Source organism: Numida meleagris, chromosome 3 (genome assembly GCF_002078875.1).
Source record: "Numida meleagris isolate 19003 breed g44 Domestic line chromosome 3, NumMel1.0, whole genome shotgun sequence".
Classification (NCBI taxonomy): domain Eukaryota; kingdom Metazoa; phylum Chordata; class Aves; order Galliformes; family Numididae; genus Numida; species Numida meleagris.
Window position 1 is genome coordinate 8,279,368 of NC_034411.1, and position 23,266 is coordinate 8,302,633.

General features: G+C 43.4%; 1 protein-coding gene across 9 annotated transcripts in view; it reads right to left on the minus strand.

Annotated features, from left to right (window-relative positions):
* The window catches only part of EHBP1 (EH domain binding protein 1), a 196,851-nt gene that overhangs the window by 149,309 nt on the left and 24,276 nt on the right, over positions 1 to 23,266 (minus strand). For all 9 annotated transcript variants that reach the window (XM_021392958.1, XM_021392953.1, XM_021392959.1 and 6 more), the window contains exons 3-5: positions 20,432 to 20,489; positions 11,872 to 11,967; positions 2,512 to 2,565 (exon numbers count right to left, since the gene is read on the minus strand). In XM_021392958.1, coding sequence (XP_021248633.1) covers positions 2,512 to 2,565; positions 11,872 to 11,967; positions 20,432 to 20,489 — 208 coding nt within the window. The remainder of the gene's footprint in view (positions 1 to 2,511; positions 2,566 to 11,871; positions 11,968 to 20,431; positions 20,490 to 23,266) is intronic.

A 23,266-nucleotide genomic window follows, 5' to 3' on the forward strand; every position in this document is an offset into this window, starting at 1 on the left:
GAAGGGGAGAAAGACATGGAAGAGGCTGAGGAAAAAAGAACACAGATGTTTAAATATTAAGAAGCTTTGTTATGATCAAATTATTTATGGATTATATACACAGTAGATGGTGAAGTAGAATGCAAATACAGAATGGCCAAGACATTAAAAACACAGCTAAAAAAATCCTACAATAAACAGCACGATGGACCACAAACTATATATATCTCAGGACTAAAACAAAATAATGGAAAAACACAAATTCCCTACTTCACTTTCTTTTACAGCACAGTCAGCTTGCACAGATTGCCACACCTCACTGCTGTTTGAAACTAGCGTAGTCCAGAATAACCTTGTTCTGAATTTGACAGTGTCTGCTAACGGAGACCTCCAACTTAAACTCTGTTCGCTGAGCCATACTGAAATGTTATAGAATTCTTTGAACACTGACTTTCAAAAACTAATAAAAAGCTCAAAATACATCCTTTTAGAATGCACGTTGTTTCGTAATGTAAGAACGTCCACAAACTTCTTAGGCCTCAGCATTTTGCATTCTTAGTGTTGCTAAGAAAGAAGGAAGGGAAACTGCAGACCCTGAGGGCAGAGAACTTATTTGGAGAAAAAGGAAATGGCCCCAAGGACTGTAAGTGTCCATGCATTTCCTGAAGGTGACCTGTCACTGTCAGATTCAATGACAAATAAGTTCCTTTAAAAACAGAAAAATTACATGTTAAGCTTGAAAGCGGTAAATGTCAACAATTTCAGGAGAGGGGAGATTAATTTCCTGTGTCTCCAGCTGCCAAATTTTGAAGAAGCGGGTGTTTTGTACTCCGAAATGTCAACCAGCACTTGCATCATTTGTTACTCGCTCAAACCCATGAACATCTTCCCATCCACCACTGAGTGGAGCTGTTACTCTTGGAAAAGACTTTCTCTGTAATTTCAAGGGTATTTGCAGACAAGATTCTGCTGGCAATATCTACAGCTTTCTGCAGGAGGAAAAAGAAAAAATAAAAAAAAAAAAAAGAAGAGAGGATTGAAAGCAACCAGTTTTATCATTGCTTTTGCTCCCAGCTTTTGCAGTAGAACTATTTATTATTTCTGACAGCTATTAAGATTAACTGCTTTAATTCAACAATAAGTATGTACCAGCTAGTATGTGGCAGCTCTCATGGGATGAACCAATGCCGTAATTGTGGCTGTAAAGAATAAGTCTGCACACAACAAACGATGGCTCCATACTGACACGTACTGGAAACACTTCCAACTGTTTCAGCAGAGGTCGCGTTTCGGGGTGCAGCAACCCAAGCAAAACCTCCCACCTTGCAAATGTCACTGCCAACTAACTCAGAGAGGATTTGAGGCACCAAGTGAGAGCAGCGTGCAGCAGATGTCCTGTTACCACCTCCATACATCATCCAATGACACGTGAAAAAGCAATGTGCTATTAAGCAGAACATGAAGTCTACATGCCCACCGTGAACTTCTGGGGAAAAAAAAAGATCTGTTGCAACGTCACAGGAAACCCAGCTATACCCAAAGGGGTTGGCTAAAAAATATGCTGTCATTGTTTTATCCAGAGCAACTTGTACAGTGACAATTGGTGATGGAGACTTCCCTGATTAAAATAAACTAAGCGAGATAGAAAAGGAAACTCCAGGAAACAGTAACTACACTGGGTTTTGTGTCCACTAAGTCCCATGAATGAAAATAGAAACGTGACATTTAAAAACAAAGTATAAACTGCACCTTGCTTTCAGCCCTTTTAAACGCTCATTCAATGGCAAACAAAATAAAACTCACGAAGCTCTTGCTCCATGGAACACAAGGCTGTGCTGTTTGGCAGCATGCAGTTTGCACAGCCCCAAGGAGCACAGCTCTCTGGGAAGCTCTAGCAGCTCACAGCTCCTCCTGGGCCAAGCTGCACAGCAGTCACCTTTTTGGGTTTCACTGGGCACACAAGGCAGCCCTATTCACAAGGCAGGGATCCACGAGAGCAGAGGCACATCGTGCTTCTCTTGCTCCTTTCTTAGGTGACCACAGCTGGTCCCACCTCTCCACCCTGCCTCAGTTTTCTCATCTACAAAACACAGATGACGAAACCTGAAGAGTGGCACTCAAAACAGAGAGGGGAGGGCTGCAGCTCAAGAAGTACAGATGTCACAGCCCAGCTCTGGCTGTTTCGCTCCCCAACTCATAGAAAAATAATGTGTCATAACCCATAAAACCCATGAGTCATAATCCAGCTCCAACTTGTTTGCTCCATTGCTCATAGCCAAGTAATGCAAGGAAGACTGATGCTTACAGGGAAAGAATGTAAGTAGTGTAGCATAGTGCTTCCCTCTCCTGTACGTCAGTCAGGGTGTAGTAACAGGTATTGTAACAAGCCCTTATTGCTACAGAATACAGTTTTACTGTGTCTCAGCAGCTCAGATTTTACTGAAGTCTTTTTCAGCATTTGGACACCCTTTCATTATTAATTATCAAGTCTTACACATACAAAAAAAACAAAAACATAACATTCCAGCTTACGTTCTCTATGACAAACGTCCATTCTTTGTCTTCAAACTCTTCAGCATGAGGATCCTAGAAAAACAAACCAGAGAATTTAAGCCTAAAAATAATCCAGGGTGCAAGAAATTGTACTTCAGCCAAGATTTCTACATACTCATAGAAATGTTTTTACCCTCTGGAGAAGATAGAGGGAAATATTTTAGCTAGGACTGGGCTTCCATGGATGTCAATGAGATGACAAACAAGTTGGTGTAAGACTGCCAGTAAAGATTTAATAAAGCCTCCTACAGACACAAACACGAGGTTCATTCTGCCACAGGCCTGTAATTCCATTTCCCTTCAACTCATGCAAAAAAAAAATAATAATAATGGGTATCTTACTTTAATTCTTACATTCTATCTTTGACATAAATACAACAAATCTATGTCTTGCAGAGGACAGTGGAGGAAGCCCACCGCTCCTACTTGGCATGAAAAGGCACAAATCTACTGCAGGCATCAAAGCAGCCATCCTATCTCCTTGTGCCCACAGCATGAGGGAAACTCAAAGCCACAGCTTTGGCAGAACACCTCATTTCACTGCAAGTTATTTAAATACCTCCCCTACACAGTGTTTCTATTGCACTACACACAAGGAATAAAAACCATTTGCACCATCAGAAAGGTAAATAACGGGTTTCCTAGATTCGGCATTCATTTCCAATGTCATGAGTTGTCAGTCCAGTGGTGTAGTCTATATTGTGCTTGTCTGAAACTAAGATAATGGTGGAAATAGTAAATCATCTCCTTTGTGCCCTTACCAAGGATCCTACCTTAAAAAGTCATTAATTTATCACCTGATCGAACCAACTATAACCAAGTACCTTCTACATCTCTTGCAAGGAACGTAGCTTTAGCCTTCTTCCCTGACATGAAGGCTAATTTTGCTACACCTCAATTTTATCCTATTATTTCTAGTTATAGGAAACCCCCCAGCCACTCCTTTGCCTCTGACAGCCACATGTTACAGATACCTGCAGATAAACCTCACTTCCCCATCACTGGTGCTTGCCTTATACATGCTGAGATCCCTCAGTACCCACAGCTGTTATCTGAAGCCCATTCGTGACACTACACCAACTCGATTTTGCTGTTGTAAGTTAAAATAGAGGATTGAGATATTTCACTTCTGTTTTATCTCCAGCAGGACCATCTCTCCAGAATGCTACAAGCCTCACACCCAATCACTGCAGCCTTATCTGAGTACCACCTTATCTGAGCCTTTGCTTTAACCGTCCTGTTTCCCATAGTTTTGCCTCCAAGCCAGACATTCCAGCGCAGCGCCGCTGACAGAATCCAACAAGAGGATTTGCTGCTCTGCACAGCCCCAGCACGAGGCCAGCTCTCCTCGCAGTGAGTGTCAGAGAGCTCTGCCCATGCTCACAGGTGAGTTCAGCAGCACGTCCTACCATGGGCACCGCCACCAGCTGCCTATTTAACAGCCACAACCACGGGTGTCACATGAACAATGTGCATTTAAAAACGCGTTATGCCAGCAATGGCAGTGTGGCTTCAATAAAAGACACAAAGCTGATGTCAAAATTTGATACGATTTTTTGGCCTCTGCAAATAAATCTTTAAGAGATTTTTTTTTTTAAAATCAGAATTTAAAAACGATTAGCACAGTTGTAAATACCAGATTATGTCATCACACATCCATCACATTAAGCAACACCACTTTGCGGCGTTCTGCATTACGTAAATAAAGTGCACGACACCCGCTGCTCTCCTGTACCCTACATCAGTTCTAAAGATACCATTTTCTGTAATCCAGCTATTAAATACTTATCATTTTCATGAGTTAACCTTGGGCAACTAACTTTTTGTTTAATTGCTTCCTCTGATACAGCATAAAATGACATAATGAGATTTAATAGGATCATTAATCACTTTAGGTTTAACATGCTACTCCTTAATATGTGACTAAACTCTTAAATAATTCCTCTTGCTCTACTTCCTTCATAACTGCCCCAAACACCATTAATGCAAGCTGACAAGTGTCCCTAAAGCCCCTTACAAAGTCATGACCCAGTATTTTATCCTGTGTAGCAAACAAAATATCATGATGTTGTCCACACAAGGCAATTATCTATAAAGAAATTTCTTCTGTTAATGGCAATAATGCAGATTCACACATACATATGTATACATATATATTTAAGAGCTACAGTTCTTGCTAGTCTTAAAATGACTCAGAAGCAGAAAGCCCCAGATAAGTTTATACAGATATGCCTCAGCATTTTGTTGCAAGAGGCATGTAGGTGGCTTCACTGTTCTTGTCAGCATGGTTTTACCACAAACCCGAGCAGCAGGCACTGCCTTATTTCTAGCTACCTTCTAACTTTATTTCATGATCAGCATTAGCTGAGACTTCTACAAGTACAATTATAGCTGCAACAGTTTCTATTGTAACCACCACTTCACCCTTCAGGCTAACACTTCCCTGTATGGTCTCTATAAAAAGGGGCATTTCTGTGAATCTGGTTAATCCTATGTCTTATTTTGGATTTGCAGAGGATAAATACCAGTAAAAAACATAACACATACTTACTCACTCTTGTATGGCTAATCCATGCTCTCTATCCAGTTATCATATAAAACTCAAATTTAGCAAACTATTATTTGAGGACTGTACATACGACTGTTTTTCAGGAAAACTGGAATTGCACTGCAAAGACTAACTCCAGTAGCAGTAACTACAGCAGCCTTTGAAATTTTCACCATATGAAAGTGCTCCGGGATAACACACCCCAGAAAGCCCCACCACACCTGCAAGCAGACAACTGAAGATGCGCAGCTGGAAACACCTGAAGACAAGAGTTACAAACATTCCTTGTTCTCAAGCACCCTCCTGAAAGCAACCACTAAGGGAAATGGCCTTAAAAGCTCACGGATCTGTCAGCCTCTGACATTTTTCTTAGCCTGGAACCGTCTCATACCATTACAGCCTCACTAACACAGAAGGAACACGAGTCAGCCAGAGCCAAACATTTTACTGATAGTACTCTAACAGCGCACTGCAAATGCACTACTACCCTCCATCCAATATTCACTGTGGTTTTACCTTGAATTGAACATTGTAATTGGGTAAATGGACTGGAAGACCGGTCATTTCTCCTTGTTTTATTGCATAAAAATTAAGGAAAAAAAATCACCACTTTCAGTATCAAGTGATCAGCCCATTTTCCTGTTTTTCTTTCTGTACACATTCATCTCTCAGTAAGATATTCCTCTTTAGAATCTTCAACAGTAGTTTGGGAGCTTTCATTCTTTTTTTTCTGGCAAGTAGATTATCTCAGCGCTCAAAACCATTGCTCAGGTGGGAAGTCAATAGGAACTGTGCAAAGGAGAAGACACCACATTACACTTCAATTCCACAGTTCATCCGGAACAGGGCAAGAGAACAGCAACAAGGCATTTGTATGCCACATTTTTCTGTCTGCTGCTGATCAGTTCAGATGAACTCATTCTGCAAGGGGCATTGTCAAGAACTAGATCCCTTCCGCAGTGTATAAAGTAGCTCAGAAGGCTGAAGAAAATTTACCCAGCCCATCATCTGCAGTTGCTTCTATTTAAAATCAGAATATCTTGAGTTGGAAGGGACCCACACGGACCATCGAGTCCAACTCCTGAATCCATGAAGAAGCACTGAAAAATCAGAACATAGGTCTGAGAGTACTGTCTAGATGCTTCTTGAACTCTGGCAGCTTGGTGCCCCAACCACTGCTCTGGGGAGCCTGACCATCCTCTCAGTGAAGAAAACCTTTCCCTGACATCCAACCTGAGCCTCCTATTTCTCTTGTAATTTGAATAACAAGGTATCACAAACACAGAACTGCTCCTCCTCCCAGTCAGCAGCCAGAGCATCCAGGAAAAACCTCCCGACTGTTAACATCTGCAGCATTCTTCCTTCCTTCCCTGTGCCTCCTCCCTAAGCTTTCCTGGCTTTTGAAGCTCGTCTTCCCATTATATCACTTCATGCCAGCCTTAATCATTGGTCTTTCTTCTGGGGAAAGAAAAGGACTTAAGGACTGTCATACTGAATCAGATCAAGTGATGACGGGGTTTATGATCTTTTTCTGCCAGAGACCGATAGCAGATGCTCCGGGTAGTCCTACATCTGCCCTCAGCATTTGTACTTGGCTGTTAGAAGCTGCAGAAGACTCAGAATTTGACCCAATTCCTGCCACTTTCTATGTTGTTTATATAGGTCTGATTAGCGTAGAAAAATGACATATGGCTCTGTTGAGTTTATTTTCTTCCGAGTTTTCAGAAGGCAGCAAGTGCCGAGCAGACCTGTCCCAGTACATCACTACGACATGCTTATTAACACGCGCAGTTTCCCATAAAGCCTCTGGGCTAACAAGGGTTGACTTTTTCTTTCTTATTTAAACATAATTTTTTCAAATAGCCTCCACATTCACCCCAGATAATAAATTACTTAGTGTGCAAGCAGAATTTTGCATCTCTCGCTTCCCTGAGCTTACCGCTTTCATATCTGACATAGATCTTGTCTTATCTACATGGCTGGTTTTCTCTTATGGATTAACCTCTATGGAGTCAGGTCAAAGCCAGTGGTCTCTCCTGAACTGGAACAAGTATGTTCTGAACCTGGATTTGCACTTCACTTACAGGAGACGGCTTTACTGATGGCTTTTTCTCCCGAGACAGGGGAGTAAAAACTGCAGGGTGACACTAGTGAAAAACAGACATTTGTTTGTAGTAAGCTAAATTACATGAATTTGAGTGTGATGTAAAATAAATCTCCCAACTTCATGGAAAAAAAAAATACTGAGGAGGAGCAGCTTTTGCAGGGAGACAGATTTTATTTATGACAAGGGAACTATGTACCATTTATTAATCAGAAAATGGCTTTGTCCTGTGTGGTACCACATGGTATGCCTGTTCATCTCCCAGCAGAAAACACTACAGTATCTCACACTGCAAAGATACATCACACATGTTACAGCCTGCTTATGGGAATAAGTGATGACATGCATACCAGGCAGTTGTCTTTATCAACGTTTGAAGTTATATATATATATATATGTTCATTGCAGGGGAGCTGGACTAGATGGCCTTCAGAGGGCCCTTCCAACTCTAAGGATTCTATGATCCTATATATAGGTGTATCTATGAATACATATACACACACATTCAGCCTGAAATAAAGCCAGAGTTACAGAGTTCCCCCAGACCCACATGCTCTCTGCTACAGTTAATCCACCTTTCCCCCTCCCAGCTGTCCCACACCCAAGCTAAATTTTGAAGGAGGTGAGCAGTACAGCAAACTCCTCAAAGACACAGAGGCCATTAGAGAGCCATAAGACCCCCTTCAGATTGCTGGGGAAAGGTGAGATTTCAGGAACAGTCTGAAACCTGGCAACGGCTCCCATTGCTGGGCTAGGGGCTGGCCAGGCACAGAGCTGAGCTCTTGGGATTGCCTAGAGCTGCTAACCTCACCTGCCTCTCCGTGCTGCCCTCCTCGTTTTATGCAGCATAGCTCTTGTGCTGACTTGTGGGGATTTTTTGTTTTCGTGAAGCAAAGCCTCTCAACTTAAATTCCAAAAAGAAGAAGACATTAACACCTCAAAGGTGATAGATACCTGTTTGTGCTTACTGAAGGGCACACACTCAGTTTCTGTGCTGTAATCAAAGTACGACTGAGGCTGTCAAGACAGGGGGATTTCTTCAGATAGATACGTGGGGATGGGAACACTGGCAACCATACAAGCCCCCTTTTCTATCTATTTTATTCTTGTTTTATTCGTAACTGATTATTTTTGCACTTAGAAGACCATGTATTTTAAAGAGTCTTTTCTCAGACTTTGGAATGAAGAGCTGGTAGTCCTCCCTGCTGTTGCAACAGTACCCTGGTGTGATACACCACGTGTGTTACTGACAAAACAAGGGCTGTCCGCAATCAAGTGAGGCAAAGTCCATGCTTACCCCAGATGAACAAACATTTTTGCTTGGGAAGTTCACTTTGCTTTTAGGCTAGAAAATAATGATGTTGCAATTTAAATACTCATAGTACAGTTGACACTTGGCTTTGCTAAAAGCACTGACCTTACCTGACACGGAAATATTTCTCATTTATAATCTCTTGCATTTGATATAAGCATGTGTTTGTACATATAAGCACAAATATACAGGGTTTCACATATGACAGCCAAACCTTGCTTATGTAGGGACTCTGAAAATGAATTTCTGGAGTGCAACCATGGCAACAACGAAAAATGTGAATTCAGTTAGCTTTTCTGGCATCTGTGGATCTTTCCATGAAAGCACTACAAATCACGGACTTAAAATGCACAATACATTTATTGTTTCGCAGTGCTTCTTTCCTCCCATTTTAGTTGAGAATTCCAAGGCGTAACCAAAGACCAGTGTACAGCACAGCTGAGAAAGAAGTGACACTTTTATGTAACGAGCACTTCAGCCGGCTGGATGGACAGCAGCTAGAGCTAGGTACAGGAGGCTCAATCAGCGTATCCGTTTGATGCTTCTCCCTGCACCACTTCAGAACATTATAGAGTTTCACTAGAAACCCAGAATTAAGTGAAAGGAAATACAGTTTTTATTTACTTGAAAAGAAAGTTTTCTAAGTGAAGGTTATTTTCTCTTCAATACTTGCACTGTTTGCTTAAGAGCTACAGACACATTGTAGGGAACAAGCTAACACCCAAAATAGGGATGTGCAGATAATGCAAAGTACCTCATCTGCTGACCCATCACAGGCACTTCCCCAGCCAGCTCTCAAGTGTCCGTACGTGACTACTGAAGAGGATATTCTTTACATTCTCATCAGCACTTAAAACCTCAACTTATCTCCTAATCCCACCAGCAACACATTTCAACAGCCACTTACAAACACACAGCCACTCCTGTGTGAATGGTTTCCCAAACCACGTAGCTGTCTATTTTGGAGTCTGCTCTTCCCTCCCCTGTGCTTCTGTTTCAAACAGCAGCGCTGCGCTCATTTGTTATCTGTGATTGCTACAAAGCTCTGTCAGAGCAACCTGCTCCCATCTGTAGGTTCTGCCAGCGTGGCCACGGAGCCCACAGCTTCCCTCAGCTTCTCAAGTTGTAGCGAAAGGGGACAACCACTATTTCTTAAAACAGCAAGGCCGGGTAAAACATGGTTATTGCAAAGTGATAAATGTTCAGCACTTACTCCCCTTCACAGGGAAGGAGCTCTTAAGGACTTAAGGATGGCAAACTGAAACAATCCTTTTTCCAAGCTTTACAGCTTTAAGTGTTTTAGCCTCTCTCCCTCCAGCGGAAATGATATAAATACCTAACTTGGAAGTCAGCTCCCAAAAAGGCTACTGCAGTCTGCTATTACATGCTTCTAACTCCTCCAGTACCAGCCAGCCAATCCATCAACTGTACAAAAAAAAATAGCTAGGTCCTTCTGACCATCTTCACCCAGAACGTACCAGCTACAGAAACAGCAGCTCTTCAGGTGCCAGGACAGACCCTACACTACAGCTGAATGCTGCTGCAGCACTGATGCCATGCTCTGCTAGCAACAGTATTTCACTCACAGCCATTCATCCAGGCTGTTCTCATAGAGGCAGTAAACAGGGCTGCTTCTGGTGCACTATCCAACTTCTCAAAAATCAATGCTTTGTCTCACATGCAGATCCTTCCAGGGAAAAAAGGTGGGCTTGGTCAATTATGGACACTTTTTCTGGAGGAGCCAGAGGATTGATTTGAGCAGATTTACATAAAAGCTGCCTGACAGTATGGATTTCTTTTAATAATCAAAACACTGAGATCAAGCAAACTCCGTACTTGTTCCCCTAGAGATAAGTGTGCGCTGATCCCAGAAGGCAAAGCCCCTGGGGTTATTCACACTCCTCTCCTCCCAGACCAACTCTCGCAGTGGGCAGGATAAGAGGCAGACTCATTTCTGGAGAGAGTGCGTGGGGAGGCGGCGGCTCAGCAAACAGATCCATTTGCAGTCACAGGGCTGGGTATGTCAAGGCTGTACACAGGGCACAGACTCCTTCTCCCCTCTGACTGCCTGGTGCCAACCCTTACATTACAATACCCCATCCTGAAGTGGCACAGCTAGGAATAGCAAGGCAGTGTGGGATGGCAGGACAGGGGTGGGAGGCACTTGTATTCCAGAGCCGCTGCATCGTAGAACTGCATTCAAACAAAACTTCATTTCTACCTCCTTACATAACATGCTAGCACATACACACTGAAGAACTGTGTGCATTTGTGCTACACGTTAAGTGTTAAAAATATTAAGTAACATCTCATGCCTTACATAACCATATTCAGATTATACAGATACGCAGCGTAGTCACATAATGGTGTTAAATGTCTTAATCTAAGCAGAGGCCCTTGAAGCATGCAAAGGCAAACAATTTCTGCTCGTGAACTTTTGAACTTCAGTTGAAGGCTCTGTGTCTGCTATGAAGAGACACAAGTTTATGACAGCCTCACCGGAAACCCAAGTTTCCCTTCACTGGCCATACAAGGACAAAAATATATAGGAGAGAAATCCCCTTCATAATCTTAATGAACCAAATCATAAGTTCTCATTTGTGAACTTAGTGGCTAACTAGAAGCCACTTCTAACTAGTTATTCGGGGAAGTCCCAAAACCAAGACACAGAAATAACTTTTGCTCTAGGCTGTAAAGGGTACAGTTATAAATAAGGACACACGTCCAAAGCTGCAGTTTATCTTTATGCAGAAAGGACACTGTCCATCACTACTGGGGAATTAAATTCTAGCATAACCATCAATTTCTCTCCTTGTTTTGGAGTCACAAAAGCAAACTTTTTTTTATTTAAACAAAAAAATGCAGCTCCTCAAAAAAAAAATCTACAAAATCATAAATTCTCTGTATTACTTAACACTCCAAATCCACTCTAACATTGAGCTAAGGTAAGCACTGTGGTGTTAGTGTGACATACTAAATACTGTGAAATTTGAAGCAGGATTCTCTTTCTTAATCAAGATAGAAACAGAGTCACTGCACTGCAGCTGAACAAGGAAGTCTAGAAATGGCTGTTTTCATGACTTCTGGCTTATAACATTTAAAGAAAACCAATCAGACTAAAACCTATGCCAAGTGTTTACACATGTACTACATGCATAATCACACAGGTACTCAGTCCTATGCCAATGACTCACTGTAATCAGCTCAGTGGGATATTTCAATGTTAACTACAACAGCAACCTCTGGCAGGGCACAAGCCACACTTCTCTTCTGTGGAACTAAGGTTGTGCAGGTAATGACTTCAACCCACAGATGTGTCAGGGTTTTTTTGCATGTTGCCTACAGAACATGAAAGATTATTTAAAAAAAACATACCTTAAAAAGCGTCACGGTAATTTCAACATTTTCAGGAACAGGCCATACCACCACTCCACGGTATGGGTTTTTGATTCCAGGCTGCCAGCTATGAGCCTAAAGAAAGAAAAAGAACAGTTGTCTTAAAACCATTATAATGGTGGGGACCTGACTCCTACCAGGCCCAGCAGCGCAGGCAGATGGAACAAGTCACTGACTCCAAAAGGCTGCTTTCTTAAATGTACGGCTCCATGCAACACTGTAAAGGACATCACTAAGAATGGAAGTAAGGAAACCTGGACCACCAGTAGCATGAGTTATTTCAGTGAACCCCACTTGACTTTACATGGTCCTGAGCTCCAGCTTTAAAGCACACAGCACAGAGCAGGACACTCAGAGCCCTGCAAAAATCAAGGCTGCAAGGACAGAGCTTCTGTAACAAGCTGAGCTTTATCTTGGTTTTATTCAGATGAGGGAATGTTTTGTTTAAAGCAAATACGATAAGTGCAGTACACAATATGTACATGGCCATCTTTACACTCGATAGAGCAAAATAAACACAAAACAAGAATTTATAATACAGATTAAACGCTACTGCAACACTTAAATCCTTAAGAATAGGCTGAGGTACATACAGAGAGAAAGACTAATTTAAAAACACAGCAAAATAGTGTGAGAACTTGTTTACCTTTGTTACCTTTGCATCAGTCTGGACTGATGCGGGATCAGTACTGAAATTGTAACAGCTACTCCTGAAAAATGCCAGCTGTGAGTACTTCTGTTTTGGACTAAGCACGCTTTTTTCCAAGCTTAACTTGACCCATTTTGTGATGCTGTAGGACAAATGAGGGAGGGATGCCGATGCACAAGTGGCCGCCGAGCAGCAAGGGTGTTATTAAAAATCTGTTGAAGTTTCATCAGGAAAGAATGAACAATCTCACTACTGTTATCTGAAGCCAATTAACTAGGCTCTTTTTCTTCTCTTTTTTTTTCCCCTTGAAGCATCACTGTTCATTACAGGTTTATTCTCCTGTCACTCAGATCCTAAGATTAAAACTTCCTATTTGCTGTAGTAGTAAGACTAGCAGGGCTTGCCCCTCAGGTACCCTAAGGCTTACACATGACTCTGCTACTCCAAGGTGTGAAACGCTCCTATCCAGCAACCTAGAGGAAGCACCTCTCCGCTGTGTCCCGTCGGTGCCAGGTTCATGCCTGGCAGCTCCATGGTGTGTGCCTAACCCCAGGAGCCCCCTGCTCCTCAGCCCAGCACTCAGCTGGGTGCAGCAGCACCAGCACACCTCAGCGGCCTCTGCTAACACAGCCTGCACAAAGCTGAGGTCTGCAAACCAGCTGTAGGGAACAGCAACTTCTGAGGCAGCAGGGGCAGGAGAGGCAGGATGGACGGATGGATGGAAGCAGAGGTGGAAGAGCTGGGAAGGGCCACGAAGCTGAAGAATGGGGAAGCTGTGGGCACAACGCAGCCTAAGCAGCTGCCAGAGAAAGGAGCCCTGTCTGCCCCCGCAGCCATACATGCACTGCACACTCATTTCCATCTGATGATCTTTGTTTTCTTGCTGAACATCACCAACTCCCTTGTGATTTTATCAGAGAATTTTTGCCATCTTTGGTTTTTTGTTAAATCTCCAGCGCTCAAAGATGTCTAATTAGATAGGAAATTTCAGCAAGTTTCTACATTTCATGTTTGCAGAATCGAATTTAGCATAGTGTGACCAGGGACACCTGAATCAGGGAGGGGGAAAAAAACAGCAATTTGAGAGAATCCAATTTGTACAATTTTTATTCCATGAATTTCAACATAATCTCATTATTCTTAGGCAGGCCTGGATGAACTTCTGAGCAGCTGAGCAAACAACATTGCTCATAGCTTTACTCTGAGAGTTCATTTTATACGAAGAAAAAACACTGTGGCTGCTGCCATCCCCACAGCAGCAGTCCTGGTCCCACTCACTGTCCCTTTTGCCTCCCAACACCATTCCCCCTTTGTCTGATGGGGACATGCAGTGGGTACAGGGCAGCAACCAGAGCTGAATGTGTGCTCACCGGCCAGTCAGGCCATCCTTGGGTGCCACCTTGTAAACGGGCAACATTTGGACAAAAATGGACCAAAAAAGCAGCTTCTCCTCTACAGTGGGGACTCCATCCTCTTTCCAGACGTCACTTTCCACAAAACTAACGGCACCTCTGGAACCAACACCTTTCTGACAGCTCTGGCTGATGCTGACACATGCCAAACTTCTGCTGTCCGAGGCCCACAAGCTGACAGCCACGATCACCTTTATAAAATGAACCAGAAGAGGAGCATTCACCAGTGCAGGCAAAGCTTCAGCTCAAGAACTGTATCAGCATTGCCTCCTACCAGAAGAGCTGGTGACAGGCAATAAAAATACACACACACACACACGGATATACGTGATTTTCTGTCACCGTGACAGGCACGTCACCGGAAGCGACAAGCAGGAGACAAGTCCCAGCTAATGAGCTTTTAAAGCAAAGCCGTTCTGTGATCAGCTGAACATCACTAAATCCTCCTTTAGCTTTGAGAAACACTGCACGAAACAAACAGCCTGACAGAAAAAGGTAACATGGAAACTACATCTGGGCCGTTGGAAGGGAAAAGGGAAAACAAAGAGGGGAAAACGCAGGGGAAGTGCTAACAACTCAGCGATAATTAAAAATTAACATGGTGAGCATTACTCTCATGCAGTTTTTCTCCTGTCAGGCACCTCCACACTGCAGTTTCTTGAAATTGCATCTGATTTGTTCCACCAGTGTTTTAAACCCCCCTCCACAGCTGCTTTGCTACATGAGCTGGATCAGGCCACCTGCCCGGAGCAGGCTCATCAATGCTTCCAGCCCCGTTCTGAGACACAGCTTCTGGCAGCGCTCAGCGAAGGCCCAACATGCCTCTGCAGCGCTTCAAGCCAGCTCCCACCTCCAGCTCCGCTCCTCACCGGGCTGCACGGCCAGGCAGACTTCTCCCTCTTCTCCTACCCATCCTCACTCACGTTCCCTCTCATCCCGTCCCTGCAGAGGGAGGTAGAAGTGGTCTGGCACACACAAGTGCCTCCTGCACAGCCCTCCCCTCCAGCAGCTCCCAAAGCTGAGGGGTGAGAGTCAAGGCCCACAGCAGAAACTCTCTGTTGAATTTCCAGGAAAAAACAACTACTCCTTTTTTTCTGCCAGGGAAAACAAGAGGAAAAGACATAGCGTGAGGATAGTTTAAATAAGGAAACAGGAGCTACAGGAGGGGTTGCTGAAATGCCCTATAAATAGACTTGGATGGTGACTGATCGTCCAGCCTACCGCACCGCTTGGCACAAAGCAGAGGCCTGCTGAGGAGTAAAGCTGCTTAAGACAGCACCTGGAGGTGATCCTAAAGACTTCCATGGGCACTTCAGGCTACCCAGTTCTCTCTCCAGGTTTTTTTCTCTAAAATGATGACAGTCGCAATCTGGACAGCTTACTTTTCCATCGACTCATCTGTGATGCTGGGAACATCTCAACTGTTCTGCTCTGGTTGAACTGGGAAGATAAATGAAACACCTCTGCGGTTTGGGTCTCTGGTTCCAGCAAGAAGAGGAGAACCTTTAGAAAGAGACTGAATTGAGCAACTTTCAGGGCCAGACAATGCAAACGTCCAGTGCTCCTCTAACACGCCTTCCCATGAACATCTTCAATTCATCAGCACACACCTGTTACAAATGTTATTATGCATCCATGTACTACTGCTAAAAAGCTACAGAACAACTGCCAAGCTCAGAAAATGAGCAATAACTAGTCTGTAGAAAACAAGTTTGCTAGCACCAGGCTAGCTGTTCAAGCTTCATGTGACTCATACACATTCATGACACATTCATTGAACGCATGATTCATGCTCTCTTTCCCCAGACCTTGCTTTATTCGCTACCCAGAACAGAGGATGCTCAGTTAAGGAGCAGTGCTTTCATCTCCCGTTCACATAGTTCAGGCCTCATCTCTATATAAACTGAATGCAGAGTTATTTTTCCTCGTGGTTTTCTGGGAGATCCATCCCTTTTAGCCACCGCACCTCCAAACATCACCAAATTTTAACTTTATGGGATCCCTGGAGAACAGGAGGGTATTTCAGTCTCCAATTTACAAGCAGAGGAAAAATAGCCAGTTCCCACTGATTTTGCACAATCTTAAATCAGCTAGGACCATACTTCATAATGATTAAGCATGAAACTGTCTTTTCTTTCGTTTTCTAATGCACAAACTTCTTTCACTTCTGCTGCAGTGATGGCTGCTCAACACTGCTGCAAGTCAGTCGCTGCGCCCTAGACACCCAGTCAATGGAAAAATACATCAAACCCAGCTTCAACATTTTGCCCAGCCTCAGTCAAAACTTTGTAGATGATTATGTTGATGTGACAAACCGAATTCCTCAAGGCAGCGTTTTATCACATAATGGCGAGGCAGCCTTTATTGTTCGTTTCCTACACCTCCTTCAACAAACACCCCCAGCTTCCTTACCAAATAAGCGGTTTCACTCACTGCTCAATCGCTGTGTTCTCTCTAACCATTCTCAGCTTAATGAGGAGGCAATGCTGCAGAAAACAATTTGCAGTTGCCTTATTAAAGGGTAGATCACATGCCTAAAAGACTATGTGCCGACTATAAGAATGACTCATGCTAATTCTGAGTGCTTGCATTTGCAACCCTCCATGACTTCCCTAATTTACTACTAAACCCAAAGGCTCAGGAGTGCCATTACCCAACTGCACTGGTTGCAGGCAGTCACCAGCATGCTGGAACCACAAAGTGCCTTTCTAACACGAGTAAGTGAAAGAGCTCAGAAAAAGGGCTGGCATTTGGCAAAGAAGGAGCTAGGAAAGGCAACAGATTGCCAAGGACAGCAAAACAGGTGGTCCCACTGCTGCTCTATTGATGGCATGTCCCCAGAAAGCTGGGTGGGCAGCTCTTGTGGACAAGGGATCCTTTCTACTCCCTACATACAGATCCCTTCTACTCCTTGTCCCTCTGCTTCTCTTGGCTCTGCTCTCACTGTTAAAGTCCCTTCCCTGTTCACAGCATTGTTCCTTCTCTTCGTGAACAGCTTTTGAGAAACCCGCAGCAGAAGTGCTGAAATCATAGGAAAGGCACTTTCTCCCCACTTTGATCAAAAAGTACCTTTGAAGAATAATTCTGCAGGCTCTCAAGACGCAAGTGCAAATCTGATCCTTCAGAAGTGTGTAATAGAAGCATAAGTCTGTATGTGTTCACAGCAATAGCAGAAAGTACCTCCTCGACATCACAGCAACAACCCTTTTCAAATTGAAATTTCCTAGTTCAAAGCCTGGAAATTCAAGAGCATCTCAATAAAGTAAAGGCAAACATATTTACAACACATTTTACCTTGTTCTACACCAGAACAAAGACATTCCTTCCTTCAGAATCCAGCTACGGCCCACTACGATGATGAGGGGACAAGAACAACCCTCAGAAGAGGAGAGACTCGGCAGTCCCAGCTCAGCCTACAAAAGGGGAGGCTCAAGGGGTTCTCATCAATATGTGCTCGAAATCCCTGAAGCAAAGTTGTGAAGAAGGCAGAGCCAGGCTCCAATCAGTGGCACCCAGTGAGAGAACAAGAAACACGCTCTGGACCACAGCAGGCTCCCCCTGACCACCAGGCAGCATTTCTGTGCTGTGCAGGTGATGGAGCACTGGCACAGGGACCCAAAGCTGGTGGGGTGTGATCTTTGGAGATCTTCAGCAGCCGCCTGGACACGGCCCTGGGCACCCTGCTTCGGGTGGCCCTGCTGTTGGACAAGGTGACCTGCAAAAGTGCCTTCTAACCTTGAGCATTCTACAAGTCTGTGACTGATCTGTCACAAATATCCTCCATTATCTCTAGCTATACCAAAAGGTCATAAAAGAAATCTCTACAGTATCCTTACAGTAAAACCTCATTCCTTTCCTCCTCCTTTTCAAAGAAGCTTAAAAACACAACATTATTAATGCTTGGTACTCTCTGAGCCCAAGGTCTGTCAAAAACAAAGTAAGAGGAAATACTCATTTGGTTTGCTTCCAAGAAGGTAATTAGATGAAATAAATGCGTTGAATAAAGTATTTTACTGGCAGGATGACCAAGAGATCAAGAACATTTATTGATCTGCAGTCTTGGACCCAAGCAGCTCCGACTGCATCAACCACCTAAGCTTTAGAATTAACCCTACCCTCTGTTAAGGCCTCAACGCCACTCAACCTCTTTAAAATACCTTTGTGGGATATTACGAGGCAGGAACTAACGAGTTAGAGAAAGATTCTGAGTCCCAGGGAAATCTGCCAGTTTACCTGAGAAGTGCATCTGCTTGTGGCTAGGAAGAGAACAGACACATGCAAAAGGACATAAATATTTTTTACAGTTTTATGGCCCAGATGAAATAACCTCAGCCCAAAAGCTGAGCTACTGTTAGGAAACCCTCTCAGTTCAGTGAAATGTTGCTGCTGGAGCCTATCACGTCCGTAACAGCACAGGCAAAAACCAACTCCCTTACAAAGCCCCACTGGATTTTGTTAGACCTTCTGTTTCTGAACAGCTCCTAAATCTGAACAAACCAAATTCATGGACAAATATCCTGCTTTTCACTGGGCTTCTCAGTGTTACAATTCTTGAGTAAATATTGAATTTTCTGTTCTGCATTACCTTTTCTCTCTCTATACTATAGAAGTTACGGGAAACATGCAGAAAAGCCACAGTGGACATTTACATCAGAAGTTACTACCTAGATACACATCATGCTGTTATTTCAATGTAACCTGAGCTATTTTATCCTTCAATGAAAGGGCGACAGTCTGACTGGCTTTGCTCAAGAACAACAACAGCTATCTTGGAAAAGGTGCCAGACTAAGTTCACACCTTTGTGTTTACTCGCCATGTAATACCTTTGGGTTGTCATACCCCAAAGCAGAAGTTAGGATGCATGCACCGGAACAGGCGTTTGGTTGTACAGTCACATTCAGGCAGTAATGTGGCTTTAGAAAACAAACCTTAAAATAGTTTAGACATCCAGTTAAAAGACATAACATAGCAAGAACACATGACAACCAAAAAAGAAAGAAAGAAATGTCTCCTGAGTGGGGTAGGAAACCATATACCATGTTTTCTAAACATTTAGGTTCTCCAGTGAATATTTCAAGATACATTCTGTGTTACGGGTGTCCTCTCTCCACTGTCCCAGAGTTCTTGGGAATATCATTGAGTTACACACACACGAGCTTAGACGATCTCTATTTAACAGATATATTAAGGAACTGTTCCCAAACTTCCTCTTCTGGACAAGATCACATGCCATAGGCCTGACCAGGGTGAAAGGCAACAGCTATGGGCAGAGCAGAGGGAGGAGACCAGCACACAGCCCCTCCTTCCCCTGCAGATCTGCCGGGGGTTGGGACTCATCGTTCCTCCAGCTCACTGAAGCTTCCCCCCGTCTCACTTAGCAATACTTGAGCAGATGGAGGACAGCCCTGATCCAGAGGACACGAGTTGACAAAGTCCTCCAATGTGAACAACGTTCAAAAACCTTTGCTTGCTTGCTGTATACATGGAATAGGTTTCCCACCTTTCCTGTGCACCACAACAACTGACAGCTAGGAGTAACTGACAATTTTATTCTTATTAGTGGATAATACAATACCACGCAAGACACAGTCATATTAGACTCTGCAGAGGTTTAGAAATCTCTGTGGTTTGTTTCAGTCAAAGTGCAAGTGTAGGACATCTCTTTTCACCTTAATTTTCTACAGAAATAGAGCCACAAAACCAGACTGTCCATCTCGTCTTCCCCTTCTCCCGAGGCCCAAAGGAAACTCCAGGCAGGATAGCCACATCTCACAACCAGAGCAGTCAAATACAGCAGGCTACGCAAACTAAGCAGCTTTCAACACAGACAGTACTCTAACAACACTTTCACATTCATTACTGCAGGAAGAAAACTAAGGTGAAGTTCACAGAAGTGAGAGCTACTCTGCTTGTAAAATGTTATCCACACAAAAACAGCTCAGTGCATGACAAACTTTATGTCATAAGCACTAAACACGAGTTTATAGACTTCCTTCCTCACAGTGTTTGTAGGAGTTCAATATTAAAATTTAATTCAAAGTTACTATATAGGGCTGAAAGAGCCTGCTCGTATTCCTTTTGACTTGCAGTATTTTCTATTTGTAGAATAGCCTCCTATTCACATTTTCTCTCTTGCAGGGCTGTCAAATTCTTTATATTTTTTAATTATCTTTAAGACACTTCTAGTAGTGAAACATTCTCCTTTTTAATTTGGTTTAGCAATTAATAACTGAAATTGAACTGATGATGCACTCATGCTAAACAAATAACTCAAGCAGAAATCAGACTTAAGTGTTTCCATAAATCAGCACTGACATCAACAGCAGCTTATACTGAACTTTACGGCTATACTGAGTTAGAAGAAAATGGAATTATTCCTCATTTATTCTGCTGCTCCCCACACTCAAGAGACAAGACCTTCAAGCAGCTGACTCTTGCTTGCCACCAGAGTGGGAACACAGACAGCAATCAACTTACCTTAGAGGATTTTCTTCGGCTTCTTCTTGTCCAAACCACCACTAGTTTATCTGGCTGCCTGTTGAGGAAAAGGAAATACAGCTTAAATTACAACAAAATCAATATGAAAACGGTTTATACTAAAGCTCTCGCAATACATAATGTATCCTCCGAGAATGTCATTATCTCTTAAAAATAGCTTCTCTAAAAGCACTCTCAGAATCAGTGACTTAGCAGGAAAATTAACATTGTATTTTACAGAAAGAGACCGTCCTCCCGTCAGCACACTCATGCTCCATCCTTCTGCTTTCCTTGCCTGCAGGCATCTCTCCACAGGGCAGAGAACAGGACACAGCCCACGACTCAGTTCTGCAAATCTAGCCTCTTTAAAGACACCTTCGAAACAATCCAGAACTCATAGTAAGTATCAATGCAAATTGTACCTTGAATTCTTAAGCAAATAGATTGAAAAGGCTCTGCTAAGTAGCAGTGCAAACATTTCACACTTTTCATCCCCAAAGGATATTTTTCCTATTTGAATACCTCAAACATCAAGAGAATGAAGCACTGCATCACTCCTTGAAATCTCCTTGGATGACCTCAGATGGATAAATCAGAGCTTCCTCAACTTCAGCGCCAAATGACAAGCATGCTGAAATCTAGCATGGCTCTCCAAGCCACTGTTTTATCCTGTACTTGGAGCGAACATAGATGGAAACTCTATAAGGGACACTTCCAGTACATATTGTTTTCTCTTAAAACTTAAGAGTTAGTTCTTGGTTAATAGCTAGAGTCATATTAGTTCCTCCTTATTAGTCCTCCAATTGTCCGCAAGTGATTTTTGACATGGACCTAACTTCCAGCCTTATGTTTTATTTTTTTTGACTCATGATCTGCTTCCCACCCTGTTACCACACTTCAGGTCTCACTTCCAGACCCACAACCCCTCTTCTGGAGGCTCCTGACCCTCTGGTCCTCAGTGTTTCCGTCTGATGACACAACTTCCATCAGCAGGCCTGTCTTTGCCAGCAATTTCCAGCAAAGTTCATATCTCCATGTAAAAGCACCAGAGCTGGGACTCTGCTTACTACTATGATTTTTGAGACACTGTGCTGTAATAATTCTGCCTCCCTAAAGCCAACCGCAAAGTCTGTTTCCTGATAAAAAAAAAAACACAGTTAGGTGAGGGAAATATATGTTAAAGAAAAAGTGAAGATGTAATGAATGCTTTGAGTATATCGTAAGATGAATCTAAATAGCATCCACGCAAGCACTTGGAATTGCAGGGAGACTCCATACCCGACTCTTTCAATGAACAACGAACTGCTTTAACAGGCTGAGAGCTCGTCTGAAGCGCTGCTGAATTGCTGGCTACCATATTACATTACATACCATTGAGCTGTCCATCACTCCTACAGGCTGCAATAGAGCTAATAGATCACTTACAATTTACATTTAAATACCACCAGAACTAAAGTTATTCTGACCAAAAAAACCCCAAAAAACTACAGACAAAGGCCAGGTGCTGCACATGACATAAGGACACTGAATTCTATTTGCTATTCTTATTGCCTCCTTTAACATCTCTCTTCACTTCAAGCCTGGGAGAAATACAAAGTGAAATAATCCACTCCATTTTATATCCTGTAATTTCACTCTTACGGATTCTTTAGGACTGTTCGTTGGCTCTGCTTGCAGCTCCTGCTGTAAAATCCTGCTTGGCAATGAGCTCAAGCTGCCATACTTTGACAGCTGCCCACTCACCCGGTGCGTTTGGCACGTTAGGTTCTCACCTGCCTGCATGCAGCCTCAGCAGCTCTGGCGGAAGCTGCGCTTGCACCACCAGAAAAAGAAATACCCCCAAGCGATTCCCTATAAGCAAAGCCACCCAAGTGCCCAGTCTATGACCAGCTTTTTCTTCTGGAGTTGCTTCACTTCATTCTTTAAAGCTGACTTATTCTCACTTAAGGAATTAGCCTACGAACCAAATTTACCTTTACCTTGACTCACTCAACCCTGAGCTTACTTCTGCGCACAAAGTAACACCAAAAGCAATAGGAGGCAGAAAAAACAAGCAAACAAACAAAACCCTGCATTTCTTCTTTGCCACTGGCTGCTGCAGGGACGACCCTTGATGTGAGTGTGAGGCTATGTCCCGGGAGTCACCCAAAGGCCAGCCTCAGCAGGAAAGGCCCAGAGGACAAGGAGAAGCCCCCATCTCTCCCTCTTGTCTCAAGGGAGACAGTGCTCAGCAGCCTGTATCCTCCCTGCTCCCCTCGCAGCACAGCCCCAGCACACCAGTGGTGCCCTGGCACACTTAGGTGTACGTCAGCACCAGCTCCTAAGCATGCACAAGGGACAGACATTCTTGACACAGTCTTTCCATATTCTCAGGATCTAATAGACTTCAAGAGCAAGTTTCCACAAGCTTTCATCAGAAGAACACTTGCAGGTAGAATTAACTTCCCAATTTAGCAGGAAACAAACAAACAAACAAACCAACCTAACAGCCCATGACACCCAGCTAAGAGCAGCTCTAGTTTATGGGCATGGAAAGAAGGTAAGAGCTGGGTAATGGAGAAAAACTGCCAGCCCTTTGCCATCATTCACCTGCCCCACAGCAAGCCCCTGACACAGGCAAGGTTTGATCTGGAGGACAGTCAGAGGGAAAAGGAAGAAGGGCTATGTCAAAGCTACCTGGGCAGCTTCTCAAGGTCCAAAATAAAGCAAAGGGTTTTTTCATACAAGCCCTGCAGAAGAGTGGTGTAGGCACAAAAGCAGAGACATTACCACTCCTTACAGACACTGCCATTAGCACAGGCACCAGCTCAACACAGGGCTTCTGCCAACACCCAA